Source organism: Anastrepha obliqua, chromosome 6 (genome assembly GCF_027943255.1).
Source record: "Anastrepha obliqua isolate idAnaObli1 chromosome 6, idAnaObli1_1.0, whole genome shotgun sequence".
Taxonomy (NCBI): Eukaryota; Metazoa; Arthropoda; class Insecta; order Diptera; family Tephritidae; genus Anastrepha; species Anastrepha obliqua.
In genome coordinates this window covers 21,920,419-21,944,024 of record NC_072897.1, presented here as the reverse complement: position 1 = coordinate 21,944,024, position 23,606 = coordinate 21,920,419, and the positions used below count along the sequence as shown (strand labels likewise).

At 37.2% G+C, this 23,606-nt stretch overlaps 1 protein-coding gene across 1 annotated transcript; it reads left to right on the top strand.

Moving 5' to 3' along the window:
* The first annotated feature begins 21,557 nt into the window (after positions 1-21,557).
* LOC129250225 (uncharacterized) lies at positions 21,558-22,190 on the top strand. Its single transcript, XM_054889861.1, has one exon. The coding sequence runs from the start codon at positions 21,558-21,560 to the stop codon at positions 22,188-22,190; it is 633 nt and encodes a 210-aa protein (XP_054745836.1).
* Positions 22,191-23,606: the final 1,416 nt, after the last annotated feature.

The following is a 23,606-nucleotide window of genomic DNA, read 5'->3' as shown; positions in this document are numbered from 1 at the left end:
TTTTCATCGAAAAGTTTAGAAAAATCTCTACCAGCATGTAAAGAACATGTTCTATTTTTACATGCTTTCACGGGCTGTGATACTACTTCTGCGTTTTACAACAAAGGAAAAATTAAGTTTATCAAAAATTTTGAGAAGCGGAATGATCTACATGACTCAGCAGCAGTATTTAAAAATGTGCATGAAGATGCAAATAATATATTTCAAGCTGGTATTACATGTATTTTGGGACTGTATGGTGCTTCGGCAAAAATGGCAGATTTAAATACATTCAGGTTCAATTCCTTCATCAAAGCAACTGGTAAAGACACAAGTGTTCTTTTATCTTCGTTACCTCCCACATCTGATGCAGCATTTGAACACTTAAAACGGGTTTACCTACAAATCCAGATGTGGTTAGGGAATGATTTAATCATCGAAAATTGGGGATGGAACTATTCCAATAATACCTATCATCCAATATTTACGAATCAATTACCTGCTCCGGAAAATTTATTAAAAATGTTATTTTGCAATTGCAAAAAAGGATGTGGAGCTGCATGCGGATGCCGAAAAAGTGGATTATACTGCAGTGTAGCATGCCTACAGTGCAACGACGACAGCTGTCTAAATGTAGCGCCTATAATTAACATCAGTGAAATTGAAGATGATATTTGAAAAAATGTAAATTTTTCAATAGACAAATTTTTTTGTTAGTTCATTTTTTTCTTTTAAATAGTCATAATTTTTTTGTTTTTAATAATTAATTCGATTTTACTTTTATGCTATAATAACAGAAAACAATTTTTTATTTTTTTTGTATGCTAATTATTTAAATAAACGAATAGTTTACATAATATTTTTTTTTTAACATTTAATTATCCATAATCTATTTATTTTTTCATTTGCTTCCACTTCTGTTACAAAAACAATAAATTCTACAACGTTATTTGCATAACGCAATACATATAGCACATAAGTTATTGCAATCATAAATTTTTGCTATTTAAAAATCAAATGCACAACTTTTAAATAGGTAGAGATTATTATTTATGTTATTCACAACACATTTTCGCAAAGATAATTTAATTTCATCTAGTCCTTAAGACATCCTAGGTTTTAACGTTTTTAACGCTCCAGACACTCCACTAACATATGAATAAAAATATACACTTTTCTAATCATCATAACTTTTAATATATAAAAGTGTCACATATGCTGTTTACTTTCCGTGGGAAAAAAACCCACCCAATTTTCGGGGGTTACATACTAGTAAAACATTTATTTTAATACTTGCAGTATCGTTTTCTGAATCTGAGCTAGAAACAGCACACCCACTTATATCAAAATTAGGATCAACAATCGCATCATCGCTAGAAAAGTCAACTTTACTCAAATTGTTGACATCTAGCGAACCAAATATATTTTCACTATCCATTTAACGAGCAAGCACTCCTCACAGTTCAACAAACTCTTATCAACTGAACAGCTTATGTAGAGAAAAATATATAAAATGCACACACAAAAACAAACTTATATTGATTTAGTATACCGTTATTTTCAAACGAAGATTCAACAGAATGCCTTACGTAAAATTAAGATGTTCTGTAAAACGAAAAATGTACAATTTATGATAGTTTAGATTTTATAAAAAGGTCTTATGTCTACTTAAGTGAAGAATATGTCAAATGATATTTTTAACATAATAGCTTATCTAAACTTAGGAGATCAATTAAAATACATTTTGCGGAAACTGGGTGCACAACTTTTAAGTTAAAATAAGTTTTTATGAATAAGTCATAAATAACAAACTGAAATTTTCAAAAGAGCTTAATTTTACTTAAGATAATTTGACTTGGACAAAATATTCAAAAAATATATACGTTGAAAAGTAAACCCCTATAACTAACGAAAAAAATAGAGTTTTTGAGAATGGACTGGACAGAAATATGGAGGGCAATAAGAAGAGCTAGAATATGGCCTAAACACGATTTCGTCATAACTTGGCTTACGATGTTATGATATAATATATTGACACAGATATGCTCATGCGCGCACTTGACGCCCAGCAGCTGCGGTTGTCGAACATTTACAAGACATATTTACGTTCAATATTGACTATTTTCGAATGGTCGAGAAAATTGGCATAAGGGCGGGTCGTTTTATGAATGAAAGTACTTTGCTCTTAGAACTATGAGCTCGAATTTATCAATGAATTTTTTTATGATTAGTTTTTGTTGTTCAGTACAATAGTTGAAACAGTTCGGCGCCGCCGCGACTACTTCAGACTGTTAAGCACTATGGGAACTAGAATTATGGCCGCTTCGGCTGCGCCTATTAATGCATTTTGTTCTTGTAGTCGCTAGGCATAGGATTTCAGCTTTGAACGGCATACGCATTTAGAGGAATTAAGTGAGTGTCCTGTGTGTGCGGTTGTATTTTTTTTTTTTTTTTTAATGGAGGTGGCACAAAGCATTGAAAGCCGAAAATTGTGGGACTTGCCTTTCGACTCACCCACTAAAAACCCACCCCAGCTCCGCTTCCCTCCCACCGCGGGACAACCGTTAGGCATGACTTCGCGGGAGGGGGAGCGGCCTATTGCCAATTCTTGAAAATTTGCGCTGTGTTGTTCAGCGACGTCAACCGTCAAGTATCACTTAACGGGAAGGGAAACGGCCTATTGCCTTTTCGTGAAGATCTGCGCTGTTGTTCAGCGCCGCAGTTTGGAGATTACTATTTTTGCCATATTACATACAGCGGACCAATGTTCTTCTGCCTCTAACATAATATCGACTAGGTTATCAGCCGAAATTGGCTTCCCAATCCTAGTGCTTAATTCCTCCCTTTCGAACACAAATCGCGGACAGACAAAGAAAACATGTTCTACGTCTTCTACAGCTGGTATACGGGTCGTCTTCGTGCTTAAACCTATATAGATAGGATTTAAAACACCCATGTCCCGTCTGTATTTGGGTCAGATAATAGTCTAACTGTCCATGCTTACGGCTAACCCATTTGGCTATTAAGGGAATCAGACGGTACATCCAGCGTCCGTTCAAGGACGAACTCCAACTTCCCTGCCATGAACGCAAGCTACGCTCTCTTGCTTCCTTGCGTATTGTCTGTCGTTCTGAAGTAGCTTTGTTTTGGTAAACTTCAGCGTACTCTTTTGCCATTAAATTTATTGGGAGTAGTCCTGCAATAACCATAATGTTGTCTTCTGATACCGTTCGAAACGCGCAGCACACTCTGAGGGCACTCAGTCGATACACTGATTTCATACAACTCATATATGAGCTGCAATTAGTTGCTTCCGCCCATGCTGGAGCTGCATACAGTAAAATCGATGAGACCACGGTATTAAGTAGTCTCCTACGGTTTTGCCTAGGGCCTCTAGTGTTCATCATTATACGCGTCAGTGCTGTTACTGCCTCTGCCGCTTTGCTGCTTGCGTATGATAGGTGATCTCTGAAGTTCAGCCTATGGTCGATTAATACGCCCAGGTATTTAATGAACGGTTTCGATTCTATGGTATTTTCGCCCACCATTATATTTGCCGACTCTACCTTCTTCCTGCTGCTAATGAGCACTGCTTCCGTCTTATGATCCGCGAGAGTTAGACCATTCTTGCGCAGCCATTCTTTTACCACGCCGACAGCCTGGTTGCAGGTTGCTTCTGCTTGCTGTAGTACTTTAGCTACGACCACAACAGCGATATCGTCAGCAAACCCTATAATTTTGGACCCTGGGGGTAAACTGAGACGTAAGACTCCGTCATACATAATATTCCACAGGAAGGGGCCTAGGACTGAGCCTTGTGGAACCCCGCCAGTTATTTTATATTCCCTAACACCCGCATCGGTATTATAGCGAAGGGTTCTGTCAGTGAAATAACTGAGTATAATCTTTCGTATATACGTTGGAACCTGGAAGCAATTAAGCGCCATCAGAATCTGGTTCCAGTTCGCGGTATTGAAGGCATTCTTTACGTCTAGCGTTGGCATTAGGCAATATTCCTTGCTACCGTATAACCACCGAGTTCCTTCGATTGCCTTCTGCGCAATGCTTTTAACCGCAACTACAGCATCTGTGGTTGAGCAAGCCTTGCGGAATCCGAATTGCTAGGATGATAGACCGCCTGCATCATCAATGGCAGTCTCCAGACGATTAGCGATCAACCGTTCTAGAATTTTACCTGCGGTGTCGAGCATGCAAAGGGGCCGGTAGCCTGTAGGATCTTCCGCTGGTTTAGATTCTTTTGGAATCAGCACCAGTTTCTGTAACTTCCACTGTGTTGGAAATGTGCCTTCTTTTAGACATGTATTGTAGAGATCTACAAAAATGTCGGTATGGCTTCGAATTGCCACTTTTAGTGCCTCGTTGGGGACTCCGTCTGGGCCAGGAGCTTTATTGTTTTTGATCCGTTTAGTGATCATCAGGAGCTCATCTTTGTCTGTCAACTGCATATTTTGGTCCCCCTCACAACATTTTTCCGAGTCATAGGCTCGGAGAGCATCTTGTGCTGGGAACAATGTTTCAACTACATTACGCAGTGTGGCCGGGCACGTTGTTGGGAGTGGCTTGAAAACTTTCAGTTTTTTCATGACTAGCCTATACCCGAGTCCCCAAGGGTTACTATCGACTTCGTCACATAGTTGGAGGAAACATTGTCGTTTACTCCCTTTAATTGCCTTTTTCAGGGCCTTCCTTTTTTGCTTATACTGAAGCTGGTTCCCTTGGAAACTGTGCGTGCCCCTAGAACGTTGATAAACTCGCCTTGCTCTGTTGCACTCGCTACGCAATTTCGCAATCTCCGCTGTCCACCAGTAAACGGGTTCACTATTATGCCTGTTAGGCCTTGTTTTAGACATGGCTGCGTCGCATGCTTTTGTTAGGTGCTTCATAGTTTGTGTAGCCTTCTCAGTTGCATCACCAGTGAGTGTTACATCTGCCAGCATGATTTCGATTACTTCAGCCTCCATTGAGTCGACCCTGTATCTCGCGTCGTATGTATATGGCACCTTTGATGCGTCATGTTTCTTTATTTCGCAGATTATCGCGAGATGGTCACTCCGGGTATAATGCTGGCTAACAAACCATTTCGTCGAGCGAGCAAGGTTGGGACTCATGAAGGTAAGGTCTATTATCGATCCCGTTCCTGCCTTTTGGAATTTCTACTGGTTTCCTGTGTTCATAAGGACTATGTCTAACATGGCGAAAGTTTCCAAGAGGGTTTGACCTCTTGGACTTGTTCGCGGGCATCCCCAGTTCACAGCCCAAGCGTTAAAATCATCAGCTACGACCACAAGTCTATGGTCTCTAATATCTTGGGCGAGATTCTTTAGGATGCTGGTAGCTTCAGTCAGAGTTAAGCTGGGTGGTAGGTAGCAGCTATAGAAGTATGTTTCCCCAATACGCGCTCGTACAAATCCGCGAGCTGCCTTCACGCTCATAAGTCGGGAGCTATTTGTCCCACAGTTCCAGATTGACGACTTGCCAGTAATATCAGAGGCCCAGCCATTGCCTTCTGGGTGTTTATAGGGTACACTGAGTACAGCAACGTCTATTTTGTGTTCCCGTATAGACTGCGTGAGTAGGTTTTGCGCGCTTTCGCAGTGGTTAAGGTTTAGTTGTAAGATCTTCATTTCTGTCGTATTTCTTTCAGAGCTCTCTGGTATTCTGGGCACTTACTGCTGGTCATCGCATGTCCTGTGTCACTTACATTTTTCTTCTTGCATATTATGCAGTTTGCTGCTTGTGTGCAATTTTTGGCCTGATGATCTTTGTTGCCGCATTTAAAGCAGACGCTAGTGTAGTCAGCTGGGCTTTTGCAACTTCCTGCCAAATGCCCATATTCCATACATTTGAAGCATCTTTTTGGTTCTATTTTCTCTCGTATGCGACAAATTACAAGGCCTATTCGAATTTTGTTTGCTTCAAGCAGCTTTGTAGCGGTCTCCGGTGTTACTCTTAGTGTCGCTGTTTGTGTGCCTCCATATGCTTTTCGTAGGCCCAGAATCGCTGAGGCAGGTACGTCAAGTTCCTTGAACTGTTTTGTTATCACCTCATGTACTTCTTCTTTTGTGGTGATTTCATCAAGGTCTCGGATTTCCACTTGCCGCAGCTCCGTTAGAGCCCTGACTTCTACCGCTTCTCCTAAAGCCGCCTTAACAGCTTTATGGATTTTCAGGGTGTTTGGGTCAGATTGTTTTGCCAGCACCAAAAGTAACTCCCCTTTGGCAGTTTTTTTGACCCCTTGAATGTCATTATTCAGCTCCTTTAGGTTTGACCCTGACTTAACCCGCTTCAGGATTTCCGCATATGATATGCTGCCAACGCTTTTTACTACTATGACATCATTTCGCGGTGGCCTCTGCCGTTTTCGAATTTTCCTTGCATTGATTCTTTCTGTCTTTTCATCTGATTTGGGTGTATTTTGCGTTTAATCCTTCCGGGTTTTCTTGGATTTAACCATCTCCCATTTTTCGGTTGCAACACGCTCTGTTCTCAAAGCTTCAACGCGGTTATTTTTGTTTCTTTTAGCAGGACTTTTCCTTGCAGCGGCGTTGTCGATAGACCTTTTTGGCGTAGAATCTATACAAATTATCTTTTGCTTAAATAGCAAAAGCTTTTTTAAAAAATATTGTGAGTCTTCGTTGCACACCGGATCAAAAACATATCCGAAACTTTATTAATTTCAATATTTATACAGAATCTGAAGCTTAAATCTTAGGTTAGTATGTCTTAATTCTATTGAAAGCGGACCATACGTGATATGTGACATGTTTGCCATTTTCGCTAATGGTAAGCGCTTATATTTATTGTTTTCTTAATTCTATTGAAAGCGGACCATACGTGATATGTAATGTCCACTTCCTTCATTAGCAAAGTGTCAATGACATGTTTGACACTTTCGCTAATGGTAAGTGCTTATATTTATTGTTTATTTTTTGGGAAGTGGCTTGCGCTATTAATCTATGGTTAATTGTTTACATACTGGGTTAGTGGTGTGTGGTATAGGAGGCGTTAACTCCCCCTCTTCTAAATCGAAGCGTCCCGTCTTCGAATATAAGGCTGTTAAGTGATTAATTCTGGTTGATAATTGCAATAATAATTCTTCTTTTTCTTTTGCATTTTTTAATTTAATTTTCAGATTAATTTATATGATAAATTTAAAGACAAAATATGCAGATAATATTATTACAATTAAAGTGGCAAATGCCCACCAAACAGGATTTCGTTTTATTTCTTGCATTAATGGTGTGAGTATATTAACATTGTTTAGTTTTAAATCAATATTTTTTGTTTCAATGTATTTATTTACAAAAAAAGATTTTAATTTTCCTTCCCTTAAATATCTTAAAATTTTTCCTGTAGGATTTTCATATTTTCTGTTGTCAATTATAACATTATCTTGAAAAGTTATCAAATAAACTCCTTCTATAGTGTGATTATTAATTTTATGCTTTCCTGATGCTATTATAGCACCATCTTTTAAAATATTTATTGATTCATTTGCTTCATTTATTTTTGTGCAGTTGGCATGTTTATTATTTAACATATTGGACAAACATGTGTTATTTCCTTTTATCATACAAAAAGCATTATTTAATTCCTTTTTACAAAATTTGACTGAATAAAATTTATCTCCACATTTTATTATTTCATTTTCAATCAACAATTTTCCATCATTTTGCGCTACAGCTTTTGCTTTATACAATTTACAAACATTTTTTACTTTTGGATACTTAATGTAAACAACTATTAAATTATTTTTTTGTACAATTTTAAATTCCGAAACATCTATAAGATCTGATATTGTTACATTTACTTGTTGTTGTTGTTGTTGAGGTGGTTGAGCATTTCTTAGCTGAAATGTTCCTAATTAGTGACCAGCACCGTTTTAATACCACTATCTCGTGAAATGATGATGAAAATTTTTTTTTTTTTTTTGTTTTTTTTTTTTTTTGTTTTTTGTTTCCAAGTCAGATCCATTTAGTGAGGTCCAAGAATAGGAGCAAATCCTTTATCTCGATGACTGAGATCTCCTTAATTTGCTGTAGGAAAGGCTTACTGAAGGATCGGAGTCGTGCCCTGGCTAGTCCCGGACATTCACATAAATAGTGGAACAGACTTTCCTTCGCCCCTTCCGCTTGACAGCTTCTACAGATAGGATTGAAGGGTAGATTGAGTCTAGCTGCATGATCCCCTACTTTCCAATGTCCTGTAAGGGTTGCAGTGATCCGTGAAATGTTTGGCCGAGAGCATCCTAACAGGTCATTCGTCCTTTGGATTTTATATGACGGCCATGTGTTTTTTGTTGTAATACATGTAGGTATTTGCTTCCATCTTCTTTCGGCTAAAGCATGATAGTGTGAAGCAATTGATGCTTTTAGTGTGTTCAGTGGGGTGGAAACTGCCACTGCCTCTGTTATGTCTAGTGTTGAGCCCTTTCTTGCTAGCTCATCCGCTATCTCATTGCCTCGTATGTTCCTATGACCGGGAACCCATATCAGGGTAATTTCAAGCCAATGGCTGAGCAGTTTCAGCTCCTCTCCTAAGGCCTTAATAGCTGCTTGACTGTCTGAGAAGATGGCTACTCTTGCACCAACTACCTTGTAGAGTTCTAGGGATTTGCATGCTTCTCTGATCGCTAAAAGTTCTGCCTGGAACACGGTGGCATAATCAGGAAGACGAATTGATTGAGATAGGTTGAGTGGCTCCGAATAGAAGCCAGCTCCTACACCACAGTTCATCTTAGAACCATCGGTATAGATTTCGATCTCGTGTCTTCCAATCACCTCTCCTTTGCTCCACTCGGCTCTCGGTGGGAAGCGTACCGTAAAGCCTTTCTTGAAGTTTAGGTCGGGGACTGTGTAGTCTGATCCGTTTTTGAGCAGCGGGGGTCCCTGTAGGAGGATCTTGCTGTGACCGTACGGCCTTGTTGTCCAGCTTCCTATGTCTCTGAGTCTCACCGCGCTGCAAGTAGCTATTGTTTTAATGTGTAAATCTAATGGCAATAGATGTGTTAGTACGTTGAGCGCTTCAGTAGGACTGGTGCTAAGCGCTCCTGTAGTTAGGATACACGCTGTTCTTTGTATCTTGTTCAGCTTAGTTTTGTTGTATTTCCTTTCTGTTGCAGGCCATCAAACTAGTGCCGCATATGTTAGTATTGGCCTTACAATGGCTGTGTAGGACCAGTTGGATAATTTTGGTTGGAGACCCCATTTTTTTCCCAACATTCTCTTACATGTGTAAAGTGCTATGTTCGCTTTCTTTACCCTGTACTCTACGTTGGACTTCCAGCTGAGTTTGGGGTCCAGGATAACCCCTAGGTATTTGGCCTGTTTGGTTAGCGTGAGGCTGACGCCGTTTAGTTTTGGGAGATTAAAGTTTGGCACCTTGGTTTGGCACATTTACTTGCTCATTGCTTATTATTTCTGGCATATCTAAAATTAAAGGATTTAATATTCCTACTTTTGACAAGGTAATTGTTTCCAATATATTTTCAAGCTCTGTAATTATTAATTTATTTCTTTGCCTTAAAACAGTTTTTTCATTAGAACTGCCCTGTAATTGCTTAAGGATTTGCGTTAATTCTGTGATTGTTTTGAATATTTGTGAATTTGTTGTAAACTGCTTATTATTATTTTCTATGAGATCATTTACTTTATTCGTTATTTTCATAAAATCATCATGGTCAGGCGTACCCGAAATCCATTTCCAAACAGTACCTAATTCATTAATACCTCTTTTCGATCTTTTGTTATCAATCTTCAATTGTCCTAGTAATGTTTCTATCATTTGTATTTCATAACCCATACTTGAATTATCAATTAATATTATTTCTTCATTGCTTTTGTATTTGTTTACAACATTTTCAAATAATGATAGATTTGTTAAATGGTATAATGATCCATAATATTCGAAAATTCCTGCATCTTCTTCTTCTACAAGTGTATAATTTTCTGTTGTAATGATATTGATATATGAAAATATCAATATAAGTGGCACTAATTTCCCCATTTTTCCTAAAAGTAATGCAATTAAACTTTAATGTTATCTTTGTGAATTATTCTGTTTCTGTTTTGTATTTTAACTTTATTTCCTAAATCTTCTACTACTATTTGCTTTTTATATTTGGGTTTTAATTTATTTCGTTCCCCATATACTTTTTCATATATAATTTCACCCCTATGGTAATTTTTTTGAAGCCTTTTCTTGTTGTGGTATTCTAACATTTTTTCCTGATTATTTCTTAATATACCCCTTATATTCTCATGCTTCTCTTTATTAAAAAATATATTACAAGGTTGTTTACCTGTTACTGAATGTATAGTTTTATTATACTGTTGCACCGCATTCATAATCGATTCGAAATCGCTAACCAAACTGTGTTCCTCTTTTAAACATCGAGATATTTCTATAAGTGTGGAATGAACCCTTTCTATTTGACCATTACTCGTACTATGACGTGGTGTGCAATAATAGATTTGTATGTTGAGTCTTTCCATTAAAGACCTGAATTGTATCGTACCAAAACCTGGTTCATTATCCATAACCATACTTTTAACATCTGGAAATGTTTGCAGAAGTTCCAAAATTTTTTCCTCCAAATTAAGCTTATCCCCAATATATTTTACAATTAAATATTTAGAATAAGAATCTATACAAGTTAAAAATTTTAATTTTTGCGCGAAAAAAAATCAATATGGAGTTGTTCTGCCTCCCTTTCCGGAATAGGTGCCTCTCCTATCGGAATAAGTTTTGGGTGCCTTTCATATTTATTACTGTTGCATATGTTACAATTTTTTACATATTGCTTGAACTGTTTTATCATCAATGGCCAATAATATTATTGCCTAATTTGGGCCAAATTTTCCCTATAATTTCTATGTGCCCTATTGTGAGTTTGCTCAATAATCGCTCCCTGATCCTCTCTATTAGTAATATCGTTTGGGAACAATTTCGTATGAAAAAATTTTACAGTTGGAAATGCCTCCCTCAATACGTTCTTTATTTCGTAAAGCACCTCAGGTGTGCAATATATTCCCGTAACCAACTTTGGGTTAATATATTCTTTTAAAACTCCAACAATATTTTCCGGTATGTCGTATTCGATCAAAAATCGTTTATTATTAAAATAAGAAATTGTCTCTAACACGGTTATTTTCGCCCCGTTATCTATCAAAATTTATTGCTTAAAATGATTTAATGGCTTTTTTGTTTCATGGATCTGATATTCATTACTGCTTTCAGCAGAATGTTGTGTGTCCGCTAACGAATCACCGGAGTCACTATGTTCTTCGGAATTCGTCAAATTATTAGGCATTTGTCTCGACAATGCATCAGCAACGACATTGGTTGCACCTGGCTTGTAAATAATTTTTGGAGAAAATTCTTCAATAAATGATCTCCATCTCTTAATCTTAATATTCGGATTTCTTTCCGAAATTGCAAATGACAAAGGTTGATGGTCAGTTCGTATTTCCGCCTTTACGTCGGTACGAAAAGGTAAATCTAAATTAACATCACTATGTGTTATTGAAATTTCCTCAATCACCTTATTTTGCAACCCTTCGATCGACTCCCCTTTCCTATCTACTTCAAAGGATATCTTTGAGGACTCCGACCTTAAATTATTCAATGAATTTCCAATTTGGGAATCTTCATTCTTATCTTGATTTTTCAATTTTTTTATTTTCGCGGCATCTACCTCAGCAAAAGTTTTAGGAGTTAGGTTTTCCGACATATTTTTTTGCAAATTTGTATTATTTTTTTTGTTTCTAGTATAATTTTTGGCAGGCCCCTTCTGACCTTTTTTCCCTACTGGTTTCTTATTAATTTTCTTCACACCGTTTTTGGTATTTCTTTCATTATTTTTCCCTTTTGGTTTATTGATAACATCTTCGACAGACGTTTCAGGACCTTCTTGTCCCGAGGAGTTTGGTATATCAAAATCATCAAGAAAATGAATTTTTTCTGTTTTGTTATAATATTACCATAGATCAACACCCGATTTGGAATATCAATCTTGGCCTCGATTTTACTCAAGAAATTGATTCCAATTAAGAGATCACTTTCCAAATTTTCAATCTCGTAAAATCGCTCCTGAACATCAAATAAATTGATATTATGGACAAAGTTTATGATGGTCGAACCATGAATGGTTCTTACCCTCTTCTTATTTTCTAAAACATTTTTGTTTACATAGCGCCCGGCCCGTATATATGAGCTTGTTGCTCCCGTATCAACTAAGATTTTGAAGATTTGCCCTGTCTTCCTATCCGTCTTGACAATGTAGGGCAAATCGGACCTTACTCTAAAAAATGGTTTTCTCCCATGTTATTAATTTTTTGCACCTTCTGTTGAGGTTGCGTACTTATTTGCGCACTATCATTCGACCTCTTTGGCACAGCATTTGCCTGATAATTATAATTGGTCTGCCAATTATTTCTATTGCCTCTCACCTGTTGCTGGTATGTTTGTACCGGTTTGGGCCTATTTGTGATCTGTAATGATGGATCAACGTCCATTGGCTCTGGACGATTTTGTTTGACCTCATTTGCTTGGGTATTCCTTGGTTAGAGATGGGTTTAGACCTGGGTATTTACCCAACGCTGGGTATTTACCCATTTATACCCATTTTCATACCCGGGTATTTACCTAATTTCGGGTAAATACTCATTGTCACGTAGAGTAACAGAAATGTGAACATTTTCGAATTTATTTTGAATTGTTTATACATTTCTTGATGCGTTTTGCTCAGATAAGGCAGTTTTGTCTGCATCCAACACAACAACAATTCTTAATAAGAACCGCTAATCAGTGTGCTTATGGCAATTCAATATAATGAGTGGGAGCGATGGCAACAACAATGCTGAAGTAACTAGAAAGATCAAAGTTTCGAAACCCAAGCTTGAGCATCAGGTGCATAAAAAGAATTTCGTTCATTCATTCTTAAATATTCGTTCCCAGCGATTAGTAAATGAAATAAAGTGCGCGGGTTGATAATTATATTTTAAATGATGGGAAGACCAAAAAATGAAACTGTTTGGAAACATTTTCACAGAAGCGGAGGTAGCAATGAAGTTTCATGCTCACATTGCGAACAGCGGTACAAATTTGCAAATGTAAATAAAATGGCAAAACATTTAATAACGTGCATCAAGTGTCCATTATTAATAAAGCAACGAGTTCAAGACATGCTTGCAACCAATGTGACAATAAGCAAGATACAGACAGCAACTGATCCTCCGCCTTCATCTGATTTACATATGCATCTTCCTTCAAATTTAGCACAATACAACTTAGCTAAGGCTATATTTGTAACCGGCGCTCCTTTGGCTATGGTGGAGCATCCATTGTGGAAGGACTTTTTGACGTGATAACGTCTTATAATTCGATTTAACAGGCTGCACGCACGAAAAAATGTGTCGTTACCTTGCTCATTAGTGTTACCTTGCTCATATGTAGTTACCTTGCTCATATGTAGTTACCTTGCTCATTAGTGTTACCTTGCTCTTTAGTGTTACCTTGCTCATTAGTGTTACCTTGCTCTTTAGTGTTACCTTGCTCATTAGTGTTACCTTGCTCATTAGTGTTACCTTGCTCATATGTAGTTACCTTGCTCATTTGTCGTTACCTTGCTCATTGTATTGAATGAACTGCAAGTGAAAGCACGGAACGAACGACAAAGCAAACGAACGGCAACGTTCGACATCTTGCTCTCTCCTACTTAAGTGAGCGTATATATGTATGTATATGCGCATATGTACATATATAAATTCACGTATTTGTATTTGCATATGCCTTCTTATTGATTATTATTAATTTGATTCACTTGAAGAATTTAAAATAAAACCAAGTTTGTTAATAATACCTGTTGTTTTAATGTTATTATTTTATTATTAATTTTTTTATTATATTTGAAGGAAAAAATGTATGGTAATATTCACCATATACCTTATAAGATATGTTGTCTATACTAAAATTATAAAGAGGAAAACTTTGTTTGTTTGTAATGAAGAGGCTCAAAAACTACTGTACCGATTTTAAAAATTCTTTCACCATTCGAAAGCTACATCCTCCACGAGTAACATGGATTATATTTTATTTTGGAAATAGGGCTCGAGATATAGGTCAAAACGTGGACCCGGGTAACCTTCGGATGCGTATGTACAGTATGGGTATCAAATGGAAGCTGTTGGTGAATGCTTTAGTCCAGAGTATTTTTCATGCCGCTCCGTGACTAGGGTCTCGAGATAGAGACCAAAACGTGGACCCTAGAATGTGTTTGTACAATATTGATATCAAATGAAAGCTGTTGATAAGTGCTTTAATATGGGGTAATTTTCATACCTATTGCTGACTAGGGTCTCGAAATATATGCCAAAACGTGGACCCGCCGTGTCTTTGAACCGAATTAAACCAAACTTACAAACATTGTTAAGTAGGTATTGAAGATGATTTCCGTATAGTTTGGATACCTATTGGTAGATAGGGTCTCGAGATATAGGTCAAAACGTTGCCCCGGGTAACCTTCGGATGTGTATGTACAATATGGGTATCAAATGGAAGCTGTTGGTGAATGCTTTAGTTCAGAGTATTTCCATCCGCTCCGTGACTAGGGTCTCGAGATAGAGACCAAAACGTGGACCCTAGAATGTGTTTGTACAATATGGCTATCAAATGAAAGCTGTTGATAAGTGCTTTAATACGGGGTAATTTTCATACCTATTGATGACTAGGGTCTGGAAATATATGCCAAAACGTGGACCTGCCGTGTCTTTGCACCGAATTAAACCAAACTTACACTCATTGTTAAGGAGGTATTGAAGATGGTTTCCGTATAGTTTGGATACCTATTGGTGGATAGGGTCTCGAGATATAGGTCAAAACGTGGACCCGGGTAACCTTCGGATGTGTATGTACAATATGGGTATCAAATGGAAGCTGTTGGTGAAGGCTTTAGTTCAGAGTATTTCCATCCGCTCCGTGCCTAGGGTCTCGCGATAGAGACCAAAACGTGGACCCTAGAATGTGTTTGTACAATATGGATATCAAATGAAAGCTGTTGATAAGTGCTTTAATACGGGGTAATTTTCATACCTATTGATGACTAGGGTCTGGAAATATATGCCAAAACGTGGACCCGCCGTGTCTTTGAACCGAATTAAACCAAACTTACAAACATTGTTAAGTAGGTATTGAAGATGATTTCCGTATAGTTTGAATACCTATTGGTAGATAGGGTCTCGAGATATAGGTCAAAACGTTGACCCGGGTAACCTTCGGATGTGTATGTACAATATGGGTATCAAATTTAAGCTGTTGGTGAATGCTTTAGTTCAGAGTATTTCCATCCGCTCCGTGACTAGGGTCTCGAGATAGAGACCAAAACGTGGACCCTAGAATGTGTTTGTACAATATGGATATCAAATGAAAGCTGTTGATAAGTGCTTTAATACGGGGTAATTTTCATACCTACTGATGACTAGGGTCTCGAAATATATGCTAAAACGTGGACCCGCCGTGTCTTTGAACCGAATTAAACCAAACTTACACACATTGTTAAGGAGGTATTGAAGATGGTTTCCGTATAGTTTGGATACATATTGGTGGATAGGGCTCGAGATATAGGTCAAAACGTGGACCCGGGTAACCTTCGGATGTGTATGTACAATATGGAAATCAAATTGAAGCTGTTGGTGAATGCTTTAGTACAGAGTATTTTTCATGCCGCTCCATGACTGGGGTCTCGAGATATAGGTCAAAACGTGGACCCGGGTAACCTTTGGTTGTGTATGTACAATATGGGTATCAAATGAAAGCTGTCGATAAGTGCTTTAATACGGGGTAATTTTCATACCTATTGATGACTAGGGTCGGGAAATATATGCCAAAACGTGGACCCGCCGTGTCTTTGAACCGAATTAAACCAAACTTACACACATTGTTAAGGAGGTATTGAAGATGGTTTCCGTATAGTTTGGATACCTATTGGTGGATAGGGTCTCGAGATATAGGTCAAAACGTGGACCCGGGTAACCTTCGGACGTGTATGTACAATATGGGTATCAAATGAAAGCTGTTGGTGAATGCTTTATGATATGTTATGTTATGTTATGTTATGTTATGTTATGTTTTGTTATGTTATGTTATGTTATGTTATGTTATGTTATGTTATGTTATGTTATGTTATGTTATGTTATGTTATGTTATGTTATGTTATGTTATGTTATGTTATGTTATGTTATGTTATGTTATGTTATGTTATGTTATGTTATGTTATGTTATGTTATGTTATGTTATGTTATGTTATGTTATGTTATGTTATGTTATGTTATGTTATGTTATGTTATGTTATGTTATGTAATGTTATGTTATGTTATGTTATGTTATGTTATGTTATGTTATGTTATGTTATGTTATGTTATGTTATGTTATGTTATGTTATGTTATGTTATGTTATGTTATGTTATGTTATGTTATGTTATGTTATGTTATGTTACGTTATGTTATGTTATGTTATGTTATGTTATGTTATGTTATGTTATGTTATGTTATGTTATGTTATGTTATGTTGTGTTATGTTATGTTATGTTAAAGTATATTATGTTATGTTAATGTTAACTCATTCTCTATATCCATACAAAATATCTATCAAACAACTAAAATTAAAATTTTCTTTTGAAAAATGCTACCATTCAGTCAGTATTTTCTTATGACGTTATCACGTTAAACTATCGTCAGTAGACCGACTTTACAGACAACCTCTTTTTAAGGACCTTAATCCACATTTCAAGACTCCAACTAGAAAAGCAATTTCTTCCACATATTTGGATAAAATTTATAACGAGATGAGTATGGACATTACTCTGCAACTAAAAACAGCAAATTGTTTACATATTCAATGTGATGGATGGAGTAACATTCGTAATGAAGGTGTTGTAAACTTTCTCATATCAAAGCCAGAAACTGTATTTGTGAAAAGTTTGGCAACACAGGCCAATCGGCATACATCTAACTATTTATCAGAGGAAATTATTAAAATCATGAAGGAATACGGTGAACAAAAGTTTTTTGTGTTAATTGGTGACAATGCTGCAAATATGCAAAAGGCGTTCAAAATAGTAAAAGAAGCCTACCCGAATGTTGTGCCTATGGGTTGTGTAGCGCATAGTCTTCATTTAATTTGTCAGGATTTTTTAAAATGCGATACCTTACAGAAGAATTACTTAGATGTTGTAAATATAATCAAAACAATTAAAAACAACCAAGTTCTAACGGCAACTTTAGCTAAAATTGTGAAAGAAAAAGGAATCGGTGAACAATTAAAACTACCAGCCAAAACAAGGTGGGGAAGTTACTTCTATTCAATGCAGAGTGTAATAAAAACAAAAGCATCCCTTCAGGTCTTAGCAGTTCATGAGCAAATTAATCTGCAAGCCGATATAAAATCACAGTTACTTAGCGAAATATTTTGGGAGCAATTAAATTTAAGCTTAAACATATTCGGTTGCATTACAGAATGGATTTGTAAGCTCGAATCAAATGAATTTAATATACACAGGGCATATTTCGCGTTTAATGAAATTAAAAGTAAGCTTGAATTAGAGTTTGCTTCAACTATGATACTGAATGATGCCGAAAAAACTGAGCTATCAACCATATTGAATACACGATTTAAAAAAAACCATAAAACCGATACATTTAGCTGCGAATTTGCTAGATCCTAAGGCACAAGGAAGTGATCTTCATCCCTCTGAGGAGGTAGATGCATTGGAATTCATTCACACAATGTCACAGGCGCTAAACATAAATGTAATGGCAGATTTTGCGAATTACAAGGCCAGAAATGATTTCTGGGCAAAAACTTTTGTCTGGAGCTGTTTGGATGAAATTTCTCCAGTAACTTGGTGGAAAGGAATTTGTGGAAGCACGCAATTAAGCAAATTAGCTGTTCGAATTTTAACAGCTCCCTGTACTTCAGCTGCTACTGAACGTTCCTTTAGCACCCACAGCTTCATTCATTCAAAAAAAGGAACCGTTTAACAACACAAAGAGCAGGAAAAATAACATATATATCGTGCAACTGGAACTTGCTTTTTAAAAATAGTTTACCACCTTCAGCAGAAAGCACGCACTCCACTCAATTTGAAAATGACATGAATTCTTCACTGGAAGGTACTCAGGACGATATCCCTTCAACCTCAACAGGAATCACGCACTCTACTCGATATGAGTTTTTATTGGATACGGACAGCGACAGCGATTACGATTAAATTTAAAAATTATTTCATTTGTTATTAAAAAATCTAATCTATATATACAAAAATGAATTGCTGTTCGTTAGTCTCGCTAAAACTCGAGAACGGCTGAACGGATTTATCTTATCTTGGTCTTGAATTATTCGTGGAGGTCTACGGAAGGTTTAAAAGGTCAGAAAAATTCGAATAATTGCCGGGAAAATCCTCAAAACAGCATTTTTCTATTTCCCATACAAACGTTTTCTAAATAAAATGGAGAGTCAATTTGTAATTTATTACCGCTGCATAAAGTTCAAATTCGCGTGCGCGTTGGAGGATCTAATATCGCGTTCTGAAACTCAACAAAAGTGAAAGTGAATCGCGAACGCGACAAAATTGCATAGTCTCAAAATACATAGTACATAAATAGTGGTCGGCTTCGAGAAACTCAATTTTAGCTAACTTCAGTTGTTAATATGTCCGATTATTTTTTTAATAAGACTATATAGAAATCGAAAGATAAATCTTAAGTTTTGTCACAAATTAAATTATAAATCTTAAGTTAAATTTCTGAACGCAATCATAATATTTGACATTAGATTTGACAACCAACTAATATGTCAATCCATCCTGTCGCATTTCAGAGCACGGAAAAAAGTATAATTACGATATTATATCTATCTTTGTAGATACGTGCGCGAGAACTTTCTTTACTTTGGTGATCCTTTGTGATAGTGACATTCCAAGTAATGTGCTCTTTTTTGTGATAGTGACACTTTACTGCTAAATGAGCGGGAAATTTTCTCACTTTGATTAATTCAATTTACGATGCCGAGGAGAAGACGACCTGACTTAGGTCGCGTAGTCAATCAAATGTGCGAAGAGCTACCTCACGTGCTAACCGCACTGATGACCAGAGACAGACAGATCAAGAAAATAGTCGTATTGCTATGTCAGAATTGCGTTCTTTAGTGAGTGGCAATGTAGGAGATAGGCTTAGAATGCAACGAGTTCGTGCACATCAAACACAACAACAGCAAGCTAGACATAATGAAATTGAGCGAATCCGCAGGCGCAGTGCTCCTGTGATTCTTGAACGAGCTGCATTCCACTATGATCCGGCAATTGATTATTGTGCCGATCGGTAACAATTGGGGAAATGAAAACAATTTGTAAATATTGTAAGGCGTTAAAATACACTGGTGAATCTACTGGATTATGTTGTGCTGACGGCAAAGTAAAATTGCCACAATTCAGATGCGGAAATTAATAATCGTTGTGCTCACAATCCAACAGTGAAGAGAACCAACAATTACAAATGTTTCTTCATCAGTATAACAATTTAGTAAACATGTTCAAAATAGCATTGGATCGGATGCCATCTGATAGCCATAATATTATTATTCGAGCTGACAAAACACCTGCCGGTGAACACACAAGGAGGTTCAATTCACCTACCATTGATGAAGTGGCTGTTGTCATTGTGGGAGAAAATTTACAATCTAGAGATATTGTGCTTCATCGTCGGAATAGTGATTTAAAACGTGTATCTGAAACACACAGGACACTACAATATTATTTGATCTTCTGGCAGGGGGAAGATGGATACCATTTTAATATCAAAATGGTAAATCAAGTAACAGGTAAATGAAGATTAAATAATATTTTTAAATTCAATTCATCGAAGTAACAATTTAAACATTTATCATTTTTGATTGCAGGTGCTGAAACCAACAAAAAAGTTAGTGCTATGAATTTCTATTCATACAGACTCATGATCCGTCAAGGTGAAGTAAATCATATTTTGATGTGTCAACGACTTTTTCATCAGTTTGCAGTTGACATGTATGTCAAAATTGAGACTGAACGATTGACATACATCCGTTTGAACCAACGACGGCTACGGTCAGAGGAATACATCCATCTCCGCGATGCTATAAATGCTGATGGCAATGTGAATAATGTAGGAAGAATGACAATTTTGCCAGCTACTTATATAGGAAGCCCACGCCACATGCAGGAATATGCTCAGGATGCTATGTCATATGTTAGGCATTATGGCCGCCCAGACTTATTTGTTACATTCACATGTAACCCAAAATGGTCCGAAATCGAGAAGGAATTACTACATAGCCAAACACCAGTTGATAGACATGACATAACTGCCAGAGTTTTTAAACAAAAATTAAAATCTCTCATGAATTTCTTAATAAAGCATTGTGTGTATGGCCGAGACCGTTGTTGGATGTACTCTGTAGAATGGCAAAAGCGTGGATTGCCACATTCGCACATTTTAGTCTGGTTAGTGGACAAAATAAGGCCAGATGAGATTGATTCCATAACGGGAAATGATGGATACCCATTGTATCGTCAGTGATCAGGTGCGGATAATGGGCGAAGTTGTGAAGGTAAGAGGACAAAATGTTGATGTAGACAATCGTTGGATTGTGTCATACTCGCCAATATTGTCCAAAGCTTTTGAGACTCACATCAATGTAGAATATTGTAACTGTGTGAAGTCGATAAAGTACATATGTAAATATTATAACAAAGGTAGCGATATAGCTGTCTTCAACGAAACAATTTGGCATATCTTTTCATTTGCGATCCATGAAAGACACCGTACAGTAGTCCATTTGGCAGTCCATTTAGAAAATGGTCAACGAGTTTATTTTAATGAATCGAACGCGGCAGACAGAGCGGCACGTCCACCGTCGACAACATTAACAAGTTTCTTCACGGTCTGTCAAACTGATGATTTTGCTGTATGCTGATAATGCCACAATTAAGAACAAAAAATTGCGTACAACACTTTGATAGAAGCTGTGAACAGTGGATTTGGTGGAATTTATTTCTTTGATGCTCCCGGAGGAAGCGAAAAAACGTTCTTGCTTTTGGCGATGATCAGATCGCGAAATGAAGGTTGCGCTACCGTTGGCTTCATCTGGAATAGCTGCGACCCTGCTAGAAGGCGGGCGAACTGCACATTTTGTCTTGAAATTACCATTAAACATGCAAATCACCGAAACACCAATTTGCAACATCGCCAAAAATAGCGCAATGGCCAAGATCCCACAAGTATCCAAATTGATTGTTTGGGATGAATGCACAATGGCCCATAAGAGTTCACTGGAGGCACTGGACAGAACGTTGAAAGATCTTCGTGACAACCAAAATATTTTTAGTGGGGCCATGATACTGTTGTCAGGTGATTTTCGTCAGACTCTTCCAGTAATTCCCCGATCAACTGTTGCTGATGAACTAAATGCATGCCTAAAATCATCGAATTTGGGGTAGTATGTAAAGACACTCCAATTAACAACTAACATGCGAGTATTTTTGCAACAAGATGAAACTGCGAGTGTGTTTTCGAAGCAGTTGTTAGACATTGGAAATAATAAAGTTGCAGTGGACACCTCAACCGGATTCATCACGTTACCCACAGATTTCTGTCAAATCACAGACTCAAAAGAAGAGCTTATTCAGCGTGTTTTTCCAGATATAGCGCAAAAATTCAATAACCATCATTGGCTGGATGAACGAGCAATATTGACAGCGAAAAATAAAGATGTCGAGGATCTCAATGCGCCCATTCAGAATTTTCTTCCAGAACAGTTGGTTTCCTTTAAATCAGTCGACACCGTTATGAACCTGGATGACGAAGTCTATTATCCCACGGAGTTTTTAAATTCGCTAGAATTGTCTGGTTTACCACCTCACAATTTGCAGTTAAAAATAGGTTCAGTTGTCATCACGCTGTGCAATGGAACAAGACTGGCTGTGAAAAAGCTGAGGAATAACGTCATTGAGGCAACAATCATAAAAGGAAAATACAAAGGAGAGGATGTCTTGATCTCGCGGATACCGATGATTTCAACGGATTTACCATTCGATTTTAAACGCTTACAACTTCCAGTACGTCTAGCCTTTGCGATGACCATAAATAAATCGCAAGGTTAGGCGTTAGAAGTTTGCGGAATCAATTTGGTGTTTCCTGTTTCTCCCATGGACAATTATACGTCGCGTGTTCGCACGTCGGAAAACCGTATTCTTTGTTTATTTACGCACCACAAAATAAAATAAAAAAAAGAGTTCATGAGAAACCTTTAAATTGATTACCAAATTGTATCATAGCACTGTGGGTCTGTCAATATCAAATTTAAACCTTATATTTAAATGGCCAGCATCTCAGGAAACCCCTATTTTATAATTTAGCAACATGATGTGTCGAAAATAATAATAAAACTTCATGCTTAATTCAAAATATGCTTTTTTATTAAAAACGGATTCGTTTTGTTTGTTTTAAAATTATTTTATATAAAAGTTTAGATCTTTTATTTATCGATTGAGGCAGTATGAAGTCTGCCGGGTTAGCTAGTTCATAATAAAAAATTAAATTCTTTTAATTTATTTAAATTTTTCTTTATTCTGATTTATACCCACATTTTGGGTAAATACCCAGGTGCTTGGGTAAATACCTGGGTATTTACATTTAAATACCCAATTTTCCATTTGGGTATTTACCCTTGTCCCATCACTATCCTTGGTGGATACCTTAAATTGTTCTAAAAATTCGCACCCCTACGAACGCCCTGAGGAGCGTTTCTGTTTATTGTAATATTATTATTACTCCTTGAAAAATGCAATGCGAATTGTGCTCGCATTTGATTGGCATCGAGCTCCTGCGCCTTGGCAAGAGCATTTGGTAAGTCACGTGGTGCCAACGTGAAGAGGATCTGGTCCAACGGAGGGTTAAGACCTGTAATGAAAGTTCGAAGAGCTGTTTCCCTGTTTTTGGTATTAAGCTCCTTTGTAATTGCGGAATTCGTTCCGTGCGTCATTATCGTTTTGTTAATTAATAACGTCAGTTTTTTATTGACCTCGTTGTAGAACTCTATTAGGGTACCAGGTCCTTGCCTAAGCACACGCATTTCCTGTTCTATTATGTGACACGGCCTCTTATCAGCGAAGGCAAAATCTAGCCTACTCAGAATTGCATCGAAATTAAGAACCGTACCGTGGTTCGTTAAAATATCGTTAGCGTCCTGCGTAATTTTGTTACGCAGATAGTCAAGGCAGCAAAATATTTTTTGCTTCCCCTAGTATACAATGACATTGAATTGTTAGCAGCCTCGCGCCAGCTAACATAATTGTTGATTTTTCCTCGAAATTCAGGAAGAGATTTTATGACATCTAAACTTTCCTCACAATTGATCGTTGAATCTATTGATTCTGTTGCATATCCAGCAACATTATCGGAATTACTTAAAGCCTGCAACTGACGTTTAACTTGTTCTACCTCGCTACGCAGCGAGGCGGTGCTAGTAGCTATAAGTCGCGACACAACATCCATATTGGACGTGCTGTTGTTATTAT